Source organism: Plectrocnemia conspersa, unplaced genomic scaffold (genome assembly GCF_051122295.1).
Source record: "Plectrocnemia conspersa isolate PC_06_02 unplaced genomic scaffold, ASM5112229v1 ptg000002l, whole genome shotgun sequence".
In the NCBI taxonomy this organism is placed as follows: domain Eukaryota; kingdom Metazoa; phylum Arthropoda; class Insecta; order Trichoptera; family Polycentropodidae; genus Plectrocnemia; species Plectrocnemia conspersa.
The window spans coordinates 24179442-24196396 of record NW_028277166.1 but is presented as its reverse complement, the minus strand read 5'-3'; the positions used below and the strand labels follow the sequence as shown (position 1 = coordinate 24196396).

General features: G+C 29.5%; 2 protein-coding genes across 2 annotated transcripts in view; both read right to left on the bottom strand.

Annotated features, from left to right (window-relative positions):
* The window catches only part of LOC148238118 (sortilin-related receptor-like), a 309166-nt gene that overhangs the window by 197409 nt on the left and 94802 nt on the right, over positions 1–16955 (bottom strand). The gene's annotated exons all lie outside the window — the stretch shown is intronic.
* Positions 15110–16257, bottom strand: LOC148238127 (uncharacterized). Its single transcript, XM_088205963.1, has one exon. It carries the CDS (start codon positions 16097–16099, stop codon positions 15497–15499), a length of 603 nt encoding a protein of 200 aa, XP_088062089.1. The 5' UTR covers positions 16100–16257; the 3' UTR covers positions 15110–15496.

Genomic DNA, 16955 nt, shown 5'->3' with positions numbered 1-16955 from the left:
TAAGAAGTTCACAAAGAAACTGGCGGTTTGCATATGGTTTTATTTAGTTTAAATATTATTGTTATGGATCTGACCCCTACTAGGTTTAAATACATATAAAATATGTAAAAACTAGTACGGCTATGTATACTTTGCACACGCGTCGTAACAAAACATATTGCCTCAAAGCCAGCACGTTCAGCAGTGCTTCTTAATCTGTACGCATATCATACATTACGATTTATATTATAAATATATTACTAGTTACATCAGCTGTTCATTATATTAATTTACATTGAAACATGTTTATAATAGTTAGGTTAGTTTTCTGTGGATGAAATTAGTAACTTATTATAAATGGAAAAGATTTGTCATGCAATTTTTTTGCAATAAAATAATTAGTGAATAAATAAAATATTTTCAAGTGCAATTATGAGTAAAAATCATACAATTTTAATATATGTTCTTATATGATGCGTTTATTTTTTTTCTAAATAAATCTATATTGTGATAATACATAAAACTTGATGAATTTCAGTTTCCATTCAGTCAACATTTCTAAGATGTTTTATGACTTTCAGAAACATCTTAGAAATAAGTTTCGTTTTAAAAAATATTTTCTTTGGACCGTTCTGTACGTATTTTATATGCACCTTATATATTTTTAAAGATGTGTCTTAAAAAATAAAACAGTATACTTAGTTTTGAAGGCAGTAAATTTACAATCCAAACTTTAATGTTAAATAAATCTAAAAAAATGTTTATTATTTTTTTCAACACCTCCAAATATGACGCAATCAAAAGCATAACTTTTTAATCTTGTTAATAAAATATTTATTGCTACATAATTTAATTGCCTTGATAAAATAATTGGCATTTAAAATATGGTATTTTAATTATAATAAAAATAAGGATCCACAATTAAATGTTTATTCTACAATATAAAATCAAAGTATATTTCTTATGAAACGCATTTTTTATAAATTGTTATAATAAATCACAGCAAATTTTTGCAATTTTCCTTATTCATTATTCACACTGTATTTTTAGATTATTCATACTTTACGAATATATTAAAATAGTTAACAACCAATATATTAAAACTATTCATAATTCATAATCGGTTAAGATGATTTTAAGCAGTATATTTCTAAAATTGAATATATTATGAATAAAGTAAAGTTTTTGGTTATATATACTCGTTTTATTTACTAGTAAAAAATGAATGACAACATTATTGTTTCGAAAAATAAGGTAATATATTGATACCTAAATAGAAAAATAGAAAAAGATAATAAAAAGATAAAAAGTTTAAGTTAGATGTAAAAATACAATATATTTAAATTTATATAAAATAATATACAGTAGACCCCCCAATAACACGGTAAATTTTGAACGTGTAATTGGGGGACTAGAAAATACTTTTCAATACGTATGTATAGTCCGTCTAAGATATGAACGCTCATCATCACAGTATTGGTGAGAAAATATAATAGGGTGACATGTGAAATTACAAGTGCAATTAATTTTTACTTTTTTTAATTTAATTTGTTGAGGAAAGTGTAAAATATCATATTCATACTTATTTTGTTTATTTATATACATATATAGCTCAAAAACATTATAGCAGTTTTAGTATCACTCTCCAGGTTGAATATCTGTTCAATATAATATTTAAAAAAATACCAATACAATATTACAGGAATTGTTTTATTGATTACAAAATACCACAACATGACAATACTTTATAATAAAAATATAACACCTTATAATTTTTAATTCAATTTTCAACGTATAGTCACCCTACCCTTAAAACAGACCTGATTTAGTATTGGTAACGTTCTCCTATCGGTGTAAACAAATTCGCGGAAAACTGTGTATGTATGCATGCATGCGTACATGCACCCTTATTTCCAACACAACGGTGATGAGCGTTAACATATTAGACGGACTATACGAAACAGGCGCGTGGGATTAGATATCCTCAAAATAAAATAGCACTTCCCCAATTTACTGTGTATTGTCATTTTGGAATATTATTAGTATTTTCAAGTTATGTTTAATTTATTATAAATATTGAGCATATTTTAATTTATATAATAATACCATGTTGGTTAGAATTTGCGATGCTTAAATTTTATAATATCCATAAAATTGCTTGTATAATACGGTCTATATAATTTTATTAGGAACAAGTATACCCGCGTGCAGCTCCCATTTGAAAATTCAGGTCCTTAATTTATAGACCCATCGTGTGGGTCACAGTGTCGCATTCATGTCGATCGTATAGGAGGTCTTCTATACAGGCACGGGCGATTAGATCCACACGTTTTAACAAATTTATAGATTAAAGGGTTAAACAATTCACGTGGAAGTCGTGGCATATCGGCATACGAGATAACGGCTTCTCTCTCACTGAATTGATAGCTTTCGTCAAGCGAATAAATTCGCAAAGGGCCGCGAAGATAAATTCATTCCTCTCGGAGACCTCTGAGGTGAACGACAAATGGCCCGTGACATTCGACAATAAAACGGGGCGATAATTTATTAGGCCCTCGCGAATCTTCATGTGTGGGTGCCGCTCGGTCAAATGACGATGATGTACTTGATGTTGCTTGTGACATGACAAGAAAAGAATCTTTTGAATGACCATAAATTCGTGACCTGGACCGACAATAGCGCAGTGGATGAATGGACTAAAATGGACCGAGAGTCATGGGTTCGATTCGTTCAAATCTAATGTAACATTTAATTAAACTGTACTACATATTTTTTGCTATACAACTTGATACGCGTATTTTTCATAAGTGAGTATAATTTATTGTTAATGCATACTTTAATTTAAAAGGTGTTAAATCTAATCTTAAATGTTTATAAAACGAAAAAATAAAAACGTAAAAGCCCGCAAGATCGATTATAACGCGTGAGAATAATATTGTTGCATTATATAAAATCAGACTGTATGTTAATATATATTAATTTTGAATTATTGTATTATTTGTACTATTTGTAGATATTTATTATATTAATAAAAACATGTATTTGAATAATTAATAAATAAATATTTTTTTATTTTTGGATCAATCATATTTTGGATTGCAAAGTGTAATCAACATTTTTTTTATTTTGCTTAAGTTATGACATTATTTTTTTTAATTTAAAGTAGTTTTTACCATTTGCACATATTCCAATACTTTTTAAATAGTCATAATATAAAATTGGGAGAATTTAAAATAAAAATATCATACAAAAACATAAAAAAGGCGCAATTATCATTGTCTGTGGTTTGCTTTCACGATTTGCGAAAAAAATCTTTGATTTATGTTTAAAAATATCTGTGGAAATTTCCACTTCTAGAGGTTCTTATATGGCGATTTCTCTCGCGGGTTGATTTATATAACGCTTTCCTAACACAAATTATGTAAGATAACATATTTATTTAGTCTAAGATGATTTTCTTCATTAATAACATATTTTTCGTTATCTAATTTATTATTCTTTCTGGTTGCAAGTAAGTGATGCGTTTCTTAAATACATTTATTTAGTATAACACTATAATTTAATTTAGGATAATCACTTAATTTTATCATGGCATTAGTTGTGTGCGTACTTACTGTTTCATGCGTTTTTATAATTATAGTACTGCGTCACGTATTCTCCAAGTCGTCTTCGAAGAGCAAGTTAAACTCTTGGGATTCTGGAGCTTAACCGGACCTGGTCAAAGTAAAGAAAAGTCGGCTGAACTCTTGTTAATTCCAAGTCGAAAGTGAAAATGTATTTACTATATAACGGACTTTCAACTTTAATCCTTTAAGCGCCAACGACTGTTATTAGTCTTTCTGAAAATTAATATAAAAATTATGTTAGTATACATGTAAATAATTAAATAATTTGTTTTAAAAAAATAATCAACAAAAACAAACTCACTAGTAATTCATTAGCGATAATGTATTTAATTATTCCATTATATTTTATTACACATAATTATTATTGTTTTATTAAAATATTTTTAGATGTAACAGCGGTTTGAAAAAGATGGTTAGGTACCTGTAGAAGAGATTTTTTATATTTGGCACCGACCATTCAGCATTGTTCATGTTTTTTTCAAGTGCTTTTGCACCGTTAAATGGATGATTTGTATTAAAACGACGAAAAAAATTGTTTAATTAGTTTTTTAGTTTTTAGCAAAACTTTAAATAATTTGATTATATTTAATAATTACTAAATTATTTAATTTAATAATCATTAAAAAATATATATAATTAAGTGTTGATTAATTAATTTAAATATCTGTTTTAGTTGTATTTATATGTCTAGAATTTACAAATAAATTGATAGCTCAACAATTACAGATAATCGCAACAATTGTTTATAGTATGTGTAGTTTTTGCTGATATTAATAAAAAAAAGTAGTAGTAAAACATAATATCGTATCAGTTACAAACGAAAAACAATTATATTTTGGGTCAGATTTAATTATTGTAATATAGTGTGACTTTAAATAAATAATGTAAATACCATAAAAAATATATATACCAATAAAACTATATAAAATTACCATGATAATCATGGTTTTAGTTTTGATCTTAAAACTCGGCTTCGAATGAATTAAATTTGTAAAATCATAAGCCTTTATTTTTTTGGTTAAGTTAATTAAAGTAGTAAATATTTATCATTATGAATAAATTAACAGTAAATAAATTTAAAATTAATTAATATTATTTATGAACACAAAGTTATAGAACGTGTGATCCAATACACTCTCGTGAATCTGCCTGAATATATGAGCTGGATAATACATCATCACATTAAATTATGAACAAGCTTCCTGGAAGTCTATGTCAAATCGTGGACAATGCTCACCCGATGACAACTCCTGACTAAACAATGCTAGCCTTAACTAGTGCATAAAATGCATCGACTGGTTCCCTCTAATGACGTAGATTCGCAGAGGGCACAAAGGTCGCAAATCCCGACCCCACAATCGCTTAATGTTTTATAAAAAGCAACTCCTCTACATTGATTAGGCTTCTTCATATTCTAACTCCGCGGGGTCTTTGCGCCATGAAGGACTTTTTGAAGCACCGCAGCCGGTATTTCACGTGAAAAGCATTCCGGTACGACAATTGACCGAGTGAGTTGTAAATCGTTGTCGATTAAGTTGAAAAAGCTCGCGTTCGTAATGAGCTCACCACCCGCGGGCGAGCTTTCTTTGAGGATCTTGTGAACTTTGAGCTCGCTTTAATGTCTCGAGAGAGACGATCGATGGCACCGTGGTCCAATGGATGTACTCTCATACTGAAAGCTATCTAAATATTAAATGCGACTAAATTTTTGATCTAAATCTTGAAATGAAAATTACGAATATAAAAAAATGGACTGAGCATTTTTATTTCCAAAAATCATAATTGTAATGCAGAGCCTAAAATTAAAATGAGTTGAAACTTTTTCATGTGTAAAATAACATATTTTAATTTTGAAAGGTAAGGTATTCTATTATATAAAATGTATCATAGATTTGATCCAAAGTGCAATGTTCCATCACAGAAATAATTAAATCGCATTTTAACACCGAGCCAATTACGAAGACTGATCACTGTCATTATTCGGGAAATGCGATTTTTCCTCAGCACCTCGCCGCATGCAATGTTTCAATGTGAGGAATCTGCGAATCTCGCTCTTTGATTTCCTTGCGAGTTGTCCGCCGCCTCGGGAGGTTGTCGTCTCACCGTGTGGCCTACGACGGTGCCATTAGTTGGATAAAGTGGGATAATTAAGGCGTCCAATGGCGGCATTTGTTCCCCCCATCGCTTTGCAAATGAAGTCTTGAAACATTATTGCAGCCGATGCGAAAGATAAAGGAATCAATTTGGAGTAAGAGAGGAGAGACGTATGATGGTGCTCGAACCACGTCGCGACAAAGCATCGATCATTGAGTGCTTGTGGTGATTGAGATTTCTAGATAATCGGTCGATTGTCTTGGAGAGATTTTAAAGACAGTGAGTCGTGTGTTGTTTGAAGGAGCGAGAGAAGACAATGCTGGTGATGTCACGGTGATTTTAATGAGATCGTTCACGTTGGTTCATAATAATGAAAAAATATATTACACAATCAATATTATAAAAATTGTCTATAAAATATATTGCTTAAAAGCATTATTGTTTTACATTTGTCTATACGCATTTGATCCATGATAGTGTTTTTTGTAATAATTAAAAACATCTAGTCTTTATAAAAATAATAAATATTAAATTCAGAAGAAAGCATGCATATATAATATTTAAGCATCTGGCGTGGACCCACCCTTTTTATGCAGTGGTATAAAAAATGCAACAGTTGTAAAAAATATTCGTACAAATTAATTTTTTAAGAAAAATAAACGATTTGGATTCTCTAGAAATAATTTTCAAGAAGAAATATTTTTTATAAATGGCACGAAGCTAATGTAGGTCTTAATGAGTTACATAATAAAATTAATTATTACGTTTAGTGACTTTGCATAAGAAAATTACATATTTACCTATCCAAGTTATTTGTATATATAAAAGACACATAATGATTGAAGCAAACTTTGTTTTTTATGCCACATGAATTACAATGATGCGTTAAAAATCGTATAAAATTTCACTTTCTGTAAAAATGAAATATCAGATAATTTTGATTTTGTAATATGCTTTTAACAAATCGACGACGATATTATTTAATTAGTATATAACATCCTCGAGAATCACAGTCAGCAATACGAAAACACTCTATCCACAGATGTATATTAATTTTCCTTGTCAACAAGCGAGATAAACTTTTTTCACAGTGTTTATTTGTAAAAGTCGATTGTGAGACTTTCAAATATTTACTTAGCACCCACGTGAGAACTTGGTAGTAGTAATTTCTTCTTAGAGACACAGGAACGGTTAAGCGTTGTATACGGTTCAGTCGGAGGGCTATTTATGTCCGGCCGTCGGCGAATAATGAAATGTAAGTCGAAGCAATCACAATGGGCCTATGCTCTCTGGAGAGAGAGAGATAAGGGCACAGTGGTGGTGGAGGAGTAGGCTATTTATTCAGATCGAATCGTTCGTCCGTGTCTCTCTTGTTCTTCCTCGCCGTGTTATCTCAGTGGCGAAATCTGGCTCCTTATTTCAAACATGCTCTTGAACCGGCTGCCGTTGCTCTTCATATATACCGAAGGGACCATTTCCGGATGTGCAGGGTTATCCAATTAAAACTTTGAAGTACAATTTGTCAAACTGTGTACTAAATGTATTTTAAAAGCCTGTTTCTCTGTGAGATGCTAAGACCAATAAAGAAAACTGTAATTAATTTATGTCGGTTAGAACAAGGTTTACTATACTACCTTAACTAAAATATTACTAACATAACAATTTAAAATATTAATAATCAACTACATAAAATAACAATTTTCTTGTTTTAAATTAATATTTTCATACCTTATTTTTCCTCAAAATAATCAAAATTAATATAAACAAATGATATTGATCTCGTTATCACATTAGAAATAGAGATTATGTGCTAAGACAAACCGGAAATTTATTAACAACTAACTGAAGATCGAGCTCAAAATCTACATCTTTGCTCACAATTATAGCAACATCAACAGAAAGCTATATAAATATATAAATATAATATATAAATAAACATTATATACATTCTTAAATAAAATGGTTGATAATGAATTTAATATAATAGTAAAAAAGAATTTTAAATAAATTGATAGCCCTCATTTGAGCCAGCTTTAGGAAGACACATATTTTTTTCGGCTTGGTGATTATTATGCAAACAAAAATTGTGCAAAGCAAAAATTCTAATCAAAGATGATCAATATACACATACATATATGTTTATTTAAGAATACGTCAATAAATATTTAAAAAAAATTGTATATATATAACATAATAGAGAACAATATAAAGCAGTTGGAATTAAAAGTAAAATATATTTGACAATCAAACACTCACTTAAGTTCAAAATTTTCACCGTGTGGAATTTTCGATGCGCAATCTTTTTTATATCTTGTCTGATTTTTTTTGTAATATATTCACAGAGCCATTAAACAATATCAAGACCCTATCACACATCTGAGCCAGTTCGACTTGCGATAAAAGCGTTTTAACCGTAGAAGGAAAAATGGGTATCTCAGCTTAAAATGAAGTACCGCGGGAGACCACTTAACAGATTAAAGTACGGGCCATAAATCATAGATGATTGAATATTTATCGCCTTGAGAATAGCTAACGCGTGCAACTATTTTCAATCTACCTTATTGGCCAACCGAGAAGGGGTGGACCGCAAAAGCTATCATCAAATGGCCTTAAATATAAATACTGGGATCCTGACAACCAGGTATCACTTCCACTCAAACATTTCGTTTGAAGACTTCTCCTAGGACAGTTCATCTGAAGACTTCCCTTTCGACAATTCGTCTAGCACATACTTGAATATCCACACCGGAGTTCAAGGCACCCGAACATTAGGAAACTTCCAACTTAGACCGTAACTGAGAAGCCAAATTTTGAACCAGCAAAGATCGCAGAAACCACCGTTTTCCCTTCTCATCCAGAGCGACCCCTTCGGAGACGCCGGCAGCCCACGGACTGCAACCACCGACAATATTGCTCAATATTGCGCAACAAACAATTTATCTTTGTCTAAATCAAATAGAGATCCCAGACTCTATAAACCAGACACAAACTATCGTTGAAAACAAATATTTTTTATGACATGAAAATTACTCAAATACATAAACGAAACACAAATCTATAATAGAAAATCAATTCGAGCTAAAATATTTGCAATAATTGGTATACTTCATAGGTATGTAATATTAGCTTAAAAGGCTTTGCCCGGAATATATTTATTCATATAATTAATTTTATTTATCCTGTTATCATAATGTATTTCAATACTTAGCTATATACAATAGTTTCTTGTCTTTGCATATTAGAGTAGCACGTAATCGGTCGTCAGCACGTCGCTGTTCTGCTCAACATTCAACCTGAAACTTTTTCAACAAAAATTATAAATAGCACAGAATGATATGTGCAAATATTATGTCACTACTGTGAGGTGTTCTTGTGACGACATACAAACAGACAAATGTATTTTATGTTTTATAGTATATATTTTACATGAGAACCGTCGGTTCGGAAACTTTGAAACATATCATTAGCTTCCGCATAAAAATACTGTTTTACAAAACGTTTTTCACTCAATTCTGCAACATTGTATTCGGATACAGTCTGCGCGGTTGGCAGCACTGGACGTTGTTTCGCGACAAGCCGATTAGACTTTGAGATCAGATATCTGGGTCCTTAACAAGATCCGTTCGAATCGGCCCTGACGCAAATGATATTTACGCGCGTGATTTGTAATGGCGGGCCGCGTACGTGTGTGCACTCTGCAATCGCACTTGTTATCTGCCATCGTAGATATCGAAGCGTAAACAATGCGCATGCGCAAACCGACCGTAATTATGTCGCCGACACTTTTCCGGTGCGTGCGCATGCGCGTATATAAGTATACGTGGATCTCGAATAATATTTATTAAATATACTTTAAAATCGTTTTAAAGTATATTTAATAAATATTATTATTAACTATGCATAATAATAAAATACAATTTGTTAGCTTTTGTTTACGATTTATAATAAAGCAGTGATTCACAAATCTTTACGTGACCTTAAAAAATATTATTGATTTATTATAGAATAACCATAATGGCATGACAAATTTCTACAATGTGTCTTGCTCATATATATATAAATATATTATTAACACACATCGTTAAGAAGTTGTATAGCTCGGGTATGATTTTTGGCGTTTTCGAGCACTAACGTACTGGCCGCGACGGTGAGAATATTGGACGCAATCGCGACTTTCTAGAATAATGTTACCAAAAAACTAGATCACAAATAGCCTTTTTTAAAATGTCTATATCAAAAATTTAAAGTCGTTCTAGAAAGGAGAATTCTAACTTTTACTCGTCGATTTTCTTAGAAATTCTCTAAAAATTTAACAATTAAAAAAATGTGTAGATTGTGATTATAATAATACAGTATTTTATTGTTGATATATTTATATTATTGCTGAACTGGATGGTCTCTGAAGGTAGCGAACTTCAATAGGATGATGATTTGTTATAATGAGCGCAAACAATCGAAGGACCAGAACTAGGAATTCCAAAAATACCGAGATTTGCTAATACTGGTATTACCGAAAAAAATTTTTACCGACGGTATTAATTTATTTATACAAATGGCGCAAAAAATACAAATAGTTGTCAATGAAATATTAAATAATTAATTTTAGTCTAATTACTGGTCAATTATTAAACAATAATTAAATCAAAATAAGGAAGGGGTAGTTTTATAAGTTTAGTTTGATTCTGAGCAAAAGTGAATTCAGAAACTTGTTAATAGTCAGTTATTAATTTATGTATTCAGAAAAAGTACGATATTTTCAATATGTCTTATTTTTACATTTAACATATATATTAGGGGTCATAAAACATAAAAGCTTCTTTGGGAATGTGACCCCATCTTTTTTGTATTGACGTATGAGAAAAATAAAAAAAATATATATAATATAAATTCAAACGAAATTAATATATTTCGGTATTCTATTTTGTAATACCGGTAATAAGATTGAATTTTAACCCAAAACCGGTAATACCGGTATTGGAATCCTTACCCAGAATGGACCAAAATTGGCAATTACTTTATTTTTTGAACAATATAATTTTTTGCAATCTGACGATTTTTACACGAAACATTTTTTTGTTTTATAGATTATCAAAGCATATATAACACAGATTATAGTATTTGAGCAAATCGTATACTTTTTTTTGTCATTAAAATATTTCAGACCACTATCAAAAGCTTTTGAGAAAGCATGCATTTTTTCAAACATCTGACACAGACCCATCCATCCTTATGCAGTGCTATAAAAAAATGCAGCGCATTTAAAAATATTCGTAAAAATATTTTTTTATCAAAAAAAGGCTCTATGAAAATTCTCGACAAAACAGAAATGAGAATTCTTGATTTGGTATTTTTAAAGAAATACTAATGACTCCCTACTATCAGTCCAAACGTATATAATTTACGAATAGCCACAGTTGAATCATAGTCATCTCCATACACTTCTAAAACTTAGTAGTAGAGATAAGATTGCACTCAGATGTAAACTAATTAAAGGCATACACTATCGATTTTTACATCAACAATATTAATAAATAACTCATTTGAAACACCATCACAACACCCGCGTATAAACTTATAAATTCATACCGAAAACAAATAGTTACATCACTTTAAAAATCATATATAAATTTTGTATTTGGAGCTCAATAAATAACTTTTACAATTTATTAATAAAAAAGTAAAAATAACTCTCAAATATTATCACAAGCAAATACAATATACAAATAAACAAACTGAAAACGACGTGTAAATTTGCATATATTATAGATGACATTATTTTATCTTTGTCGATATAAAATTTTATCCTTAAAATTAGATAATTTTTATAAATAATAAATGCAAAGAGAAATTTGTTTATTTTCCTCCTAGAAACGTTTTCGTCGCTAACAATAATATTTTGATTCATAAATATAAAAACCAATAGTGTGTTTTAGATTAATGAATTAGTGGTTATACTTAAACTATTCGTTCAAATAAAAATCTCATTAAATTTTATGTTGACACATCAAATGTGTCTATGTAAAAAATCGGTAGCCAAACGATAAAAGTCATCCTCGGAAGCGTCTAGCACTATGTAAATTATTTTTTATGCCGCATGCAAGCGTAGATTTTTTTACTATTATTTATTCAATATTTACTCACATACATTTTAATTTTCCCACGGCGAAGGAGCGGCTTCGTCCATTACGAAGCGTAAACTATCCGGCTACTCGTTTTTGACGAAATTTTGTATTTAAAGAAAGAAAAAAATGCACCAACAAGAAGAAGAGGAGACGATAAAAAATTTACACGGCGAAGGGACAAGCTACCGTTGAAGAGAGTCAAACAAATATCTTGAGTCACTTCAGCGATCAATCCTCAGTAAATCTTTTCTCAAACAACTGGACCCAGAAATTGTACAAATACTTGACCGACGGGTAAACGAACAAAGTGACATTGAAAAAATTGTCATCAAACAATTTTATATAATATAATAAAAAATATATTTAATTTCATAACAAATGAATTGGGTTTGGCGTTTCAAAGCGTTTATATCATTCGATTTTTTTTTTAAATTTTATAATAAAAAATATAATTTATAGTATATGACGCATTAAAATAATATTCATTAGATATATAATATTTTTTTATATTGATAATTAAAACATATATTTAATTTTGGAACTACCAACGCTTTTTGAATTAAATAAACACGCAAACTGTGAATTGTTATATTTGTTACTCATTTTATCTTTTCGTCAGGAATTTCTCGAACAAATTGAACCAAAGGCGTGGAAAGATCGACGTAAGATTCGTAATTATAAAATTAAGCGCCACATAATTGAACAACCGTCAGCAAGATCGTGCATTTAATATTACATTTATTTATCTTTGGATCGACTTTCACGTTTAACAATGCCATGACTAATTTAAAATAATACAGAAACATTTAACTTACCTTTTTTATCTATGCAAAGCGTTGATATTACGCCTTATTAAGTAACATTTTTTATAATTTATACAAACCTTTCTATATATAAAAATTAATTTGTAACGTTAATTGTAGAACCGTATAGCGGCTACCGGTGTTCATTTTGACGTCTAGCTTTGATCGTGCTCATGTGTGGATATATGTTGGTATACAAATATAGTTTTGTGGTTATTTACGATCTGATAATTTGTTTCGTCGACCATTGGTTAATAAATTAATGTCGGAAACCGGTAAATTGCGTGTTGTAATGGGGCGGAATCTTTCTCGTAATTAGTTACAAGAGGTTCGATTCGAATCTCGAATAGAGGCGGGTCTCCTTTTATATTAAATACGATTCAAAGTTACGTTTTCATTATTTGTATTTCAATACAATGTTAAGCTTATATATATGTATACCTACATATATTCTTCTAAAAATAATAAATCTAAATGTTTTTCACATAATTTTCTCAACATAAGTAAATATTTATTTTAAAAATAATCTGAATATGTCAATACTTTGTGTTTTATAATTAATTTTACTTGTTTCACTTTAATTTAAGTCAATATTTTACATCAACACTTGCAATATTTTTAATGTAATTATTTATGTATTATATTATTAAAACCCAAGGCTAGCAGACAGTTTTGTTGATAATATGTTACAATATCTACTTTACTCTTTCAAATAAATTGTTAAGAGATTTAGAATTATCAAATGCAAAATATTTTAACTGCACTTTATTATTTATGATTATAATTTGTTTTGCAATATTTTTTATTGCTCTTGTTATATATGTATGTGTGAAGTCTGTGGATGTTTTATATTAATAGAAATTAATTTAAGAAGCTAAAAATGTTTTATAAATTTATGAAGTTATTTGGTTGAACAATAATTTATTTATATTAAATCTTTTTTCATTTAAAATACTATAAGTAAATAAATTATTATATTTATTTTATCTCGCACTTTGGATTTTTATATAAATTTTATTTAACTAAATATTATCCAACTACATGTTTAATTGTTATTTAAAATAGTGTTTTACGAATATTTAAAAAAAATATTTTATATTCTAAACGAAGTTTTATGTTTGTGTCAGAAAAGCGAAAATAAACTTGTGTTTTTTTTATAATTTTAATGATTACATTTTTGTATTGAAATTTGCACAAGTTACATTGGCATATTTTTATTAAATGTTGATTATATAGGTGCTAAAAGTATTTATTTTTATTTTATTATTAATTATAAGTTTCAATATCACTTAATTAAGACAATCGGGAAAATACTAAAAAAAATATAAGCATTGTGCCAAATCAAAAATTTGCTTTATGTAATGCACCGAAGTTACGTAAAATCTTTTCATTATATTTATTATGGCAACACTTTTTATGTCAATTTCGTTCATTTAATATTATAAAGAATGAGAATAAATTATTATATTTATTTTATCTCGCACTTTTGATTTTATATAAATTTTATTTAACTAAATATTATCCAACTACATATTTAATTGTTATGTAAAATAGTGTTTTACGAATATTTAAAAAAAATATTTTATATTCTAAACGATGTTTTATATTTATTTAACAATCAACATAACCTATTTTTAGTTTTTATTATATTTAAAATATTAAATATAACAATTTATGAGGTTACTAGCATTAAAAATTAATGCACCTCTATACAAATAAATTTTTAAAGGTGTAATTTAAAATCATAAATAACGCCATTTATGCGACAGAAATAATTTTCAATCGACATTATCTCGCACCGTTTTCTTTATACTTCATTCGCGATTTTGTATTATTGAACGTTTTGTTTATGGCCGCTAAGTGGATTGTCGGCGCCAATTGACTTGCAAAGCGGACCGTAAAACGTAAATACTCTCGAAAGATAAGAATATAATTTATTTTTCGATTAAAGATCACCTCCTCGATAACCGGCACAATTAATTCGGTCATAACAATTAACATGCGGACCAGATACGCTCCTTATAAATCTCCCCTTTGATAAAAAAATTAATAATTCAATGGTATGATAGATTATGATAATCGATAATTAATCGTGCAAATAAATTATGCGATGAAAACAAGTTAAATGTTGATTAATGTTTTCAATTTAAGCCCATTCCTCAAACGTCCGTGCGTAATTGCGGTTCAGCGTATTTGCATAATGTAATTCAACATCCGAAGCAAGATATCAGCAAGATAGACAAGTGCAGCCACTCGAATACGAATTAGGAGATAAAATTGCATTTAAATCTGTACAGTGACTCATGACTCGTTACGTATATATTTAAATTATACAAATTGGTATATTTTATACATTTGCGCAATTTTGAATAAATTATCTCTTATCAAACATATTTTTATGCATACGACATTTTTAATTGCGTTCAGTGTTGCCTACGTGCATGAAATTAAAAATAAAAATGATTAATCAAAGAAAGATCAAAAATTTCTAAAAAAAATATTTATTTGCTCATTATATTTTTTTACAAATAAAATTATTTAGTCCCTGAACTTAAAAACATAACAATGCATATATTATTCGCTTTATAGTATGTTTCACATATTACAAAATAAAATTTATTTACACATTATATTCATAAGATTTTTTTATTAAACTATTGTTAAAATCACAACACGTCGATTTCTAATACAATATTAAGTACTATACTTACATTAAAACAATTATTTTCCTCTAAATTTAATGACTGATTTGACTAATTCAATTAAACGCGTAACACTTAATTATCGCTATAAACAGAAGCTGGACGTATAAGTTTGTAAATTGTATGAGTAAATGGCACATTTGCGTTATAGATATATTTATAATGTAACGTTAGCTAAAGTCTGTTAAGAACGGATCAAACGGGGATAACGAATTGTCCGGAAAATCAGGCGAAAGCGAACTCTCCGCGAATTCAGGCGAAATGTTGGAAGAGCAAAACGTGGGAGTTAGCTCTGGCGAAAGCGACGGTGAAAATCCTGATGATAATGAAGGCTCGTAGGAGACATCGTCCAAGTACAAGTCCAAGAAATGTAGCGAGGGCTCGCAAGGCTCATGGGGCTGCGAATTGGCTAGAGCTTCAGCCAACGCTGATATGTATTGAGTTGCCAATCTAAGGGTAGAAATCTTGGTGAGTTTTTCAGAAGCATTTGGAGCACCGGCTCCTCCCGGGACGCATCTTCTCAAAGCTTCAAAGGCACTGTTTATCTCCCTCATCCTCGTCCTCTCCCTGGCGTTCGCAGTCCTTCTCCTGTATTTGCTCAAAGGAGGAGCTCTAGAATTAGTTCCAGATCTGGGATGAGACTCTCTTCTAGCTCTAGGCCTCAGTTTGTACTTGTCCTTCGAGTCGTCTTCTTCTAATTTCGCGTTGTTGTTAGAATCGGAAAAAATCCTATCACTAACGTCGCCAAATTGCAGCACCACGTTCGATTTCATATTTAACTGTTTATAGATTTAACCGCGATTCACATTTTACATAATTGTTATTAATTTGTTATTCACTCGACTTTCGTAAACGCGAAAGTTTGCGTTCATCCACCTACGCAGAGAGATCTCCGCTCGAGAAGGTCCTCCGGTTACCGAATGCGGCACCAGACTGAGGTCTGGACCACGACGAGCTTGCACAGATAGAAATAAGTTAATAATCAAGGTGGGGATAAACTATAGCAATATTCACACCAGTATATCCATATTTATATAAATCTTCACTCGTGAAACGTTACGTATGAACTATGAAGATGAAGCAGATAACTTTTTTAAAAACTTTTTTTTTAATTATGGAGACACATAATTAAAAAAAACTGTATGCACATATATTTTTAAACACTAACTATTATATTTCTTATTTAATAATATTTATGGAAAAAATATTAATTTCTACAAAATCTGTATATTCAAAAATATACTATACTGAATAACAAGCTTAAATTTTTCAGTATTTGCTTTATGTAAAATGTTCCCTTTCTATATTTTAATTTGTGCATTTTTTCATATTTTAATATGTTGTATGTTTGTTTGCTTTTTACTGCGTGAAAATTTTATAATCTGAAATATTTAAATATTATTTATAAACATCGCATAGACATAATATAATTTCTAAGAAATGGTTACGTGACATCTGTCTACTATTCTGTAAACTATTTGGTTTAATAAATATTATATTAAATATTATTGTTTCCCAATAAAATTATATATTGTTTCCCCATAAAAATATTCATACTTTTCAAATTATCGTCAATATATTCAATATGGGCAACGCGAGTCGTCTTAGTAGATTGTCACATCGGGAGTT

What these genes read in the sequence shown, in the direction of transcription:
- LOC148238127 (XM_088205963.1), bottom strand. Translation starts at nt 16,099, where the DNA reads ATGAAATCGAACGTGGTGCTGCAATTTGGCGACGTTAGTGATAGGATT.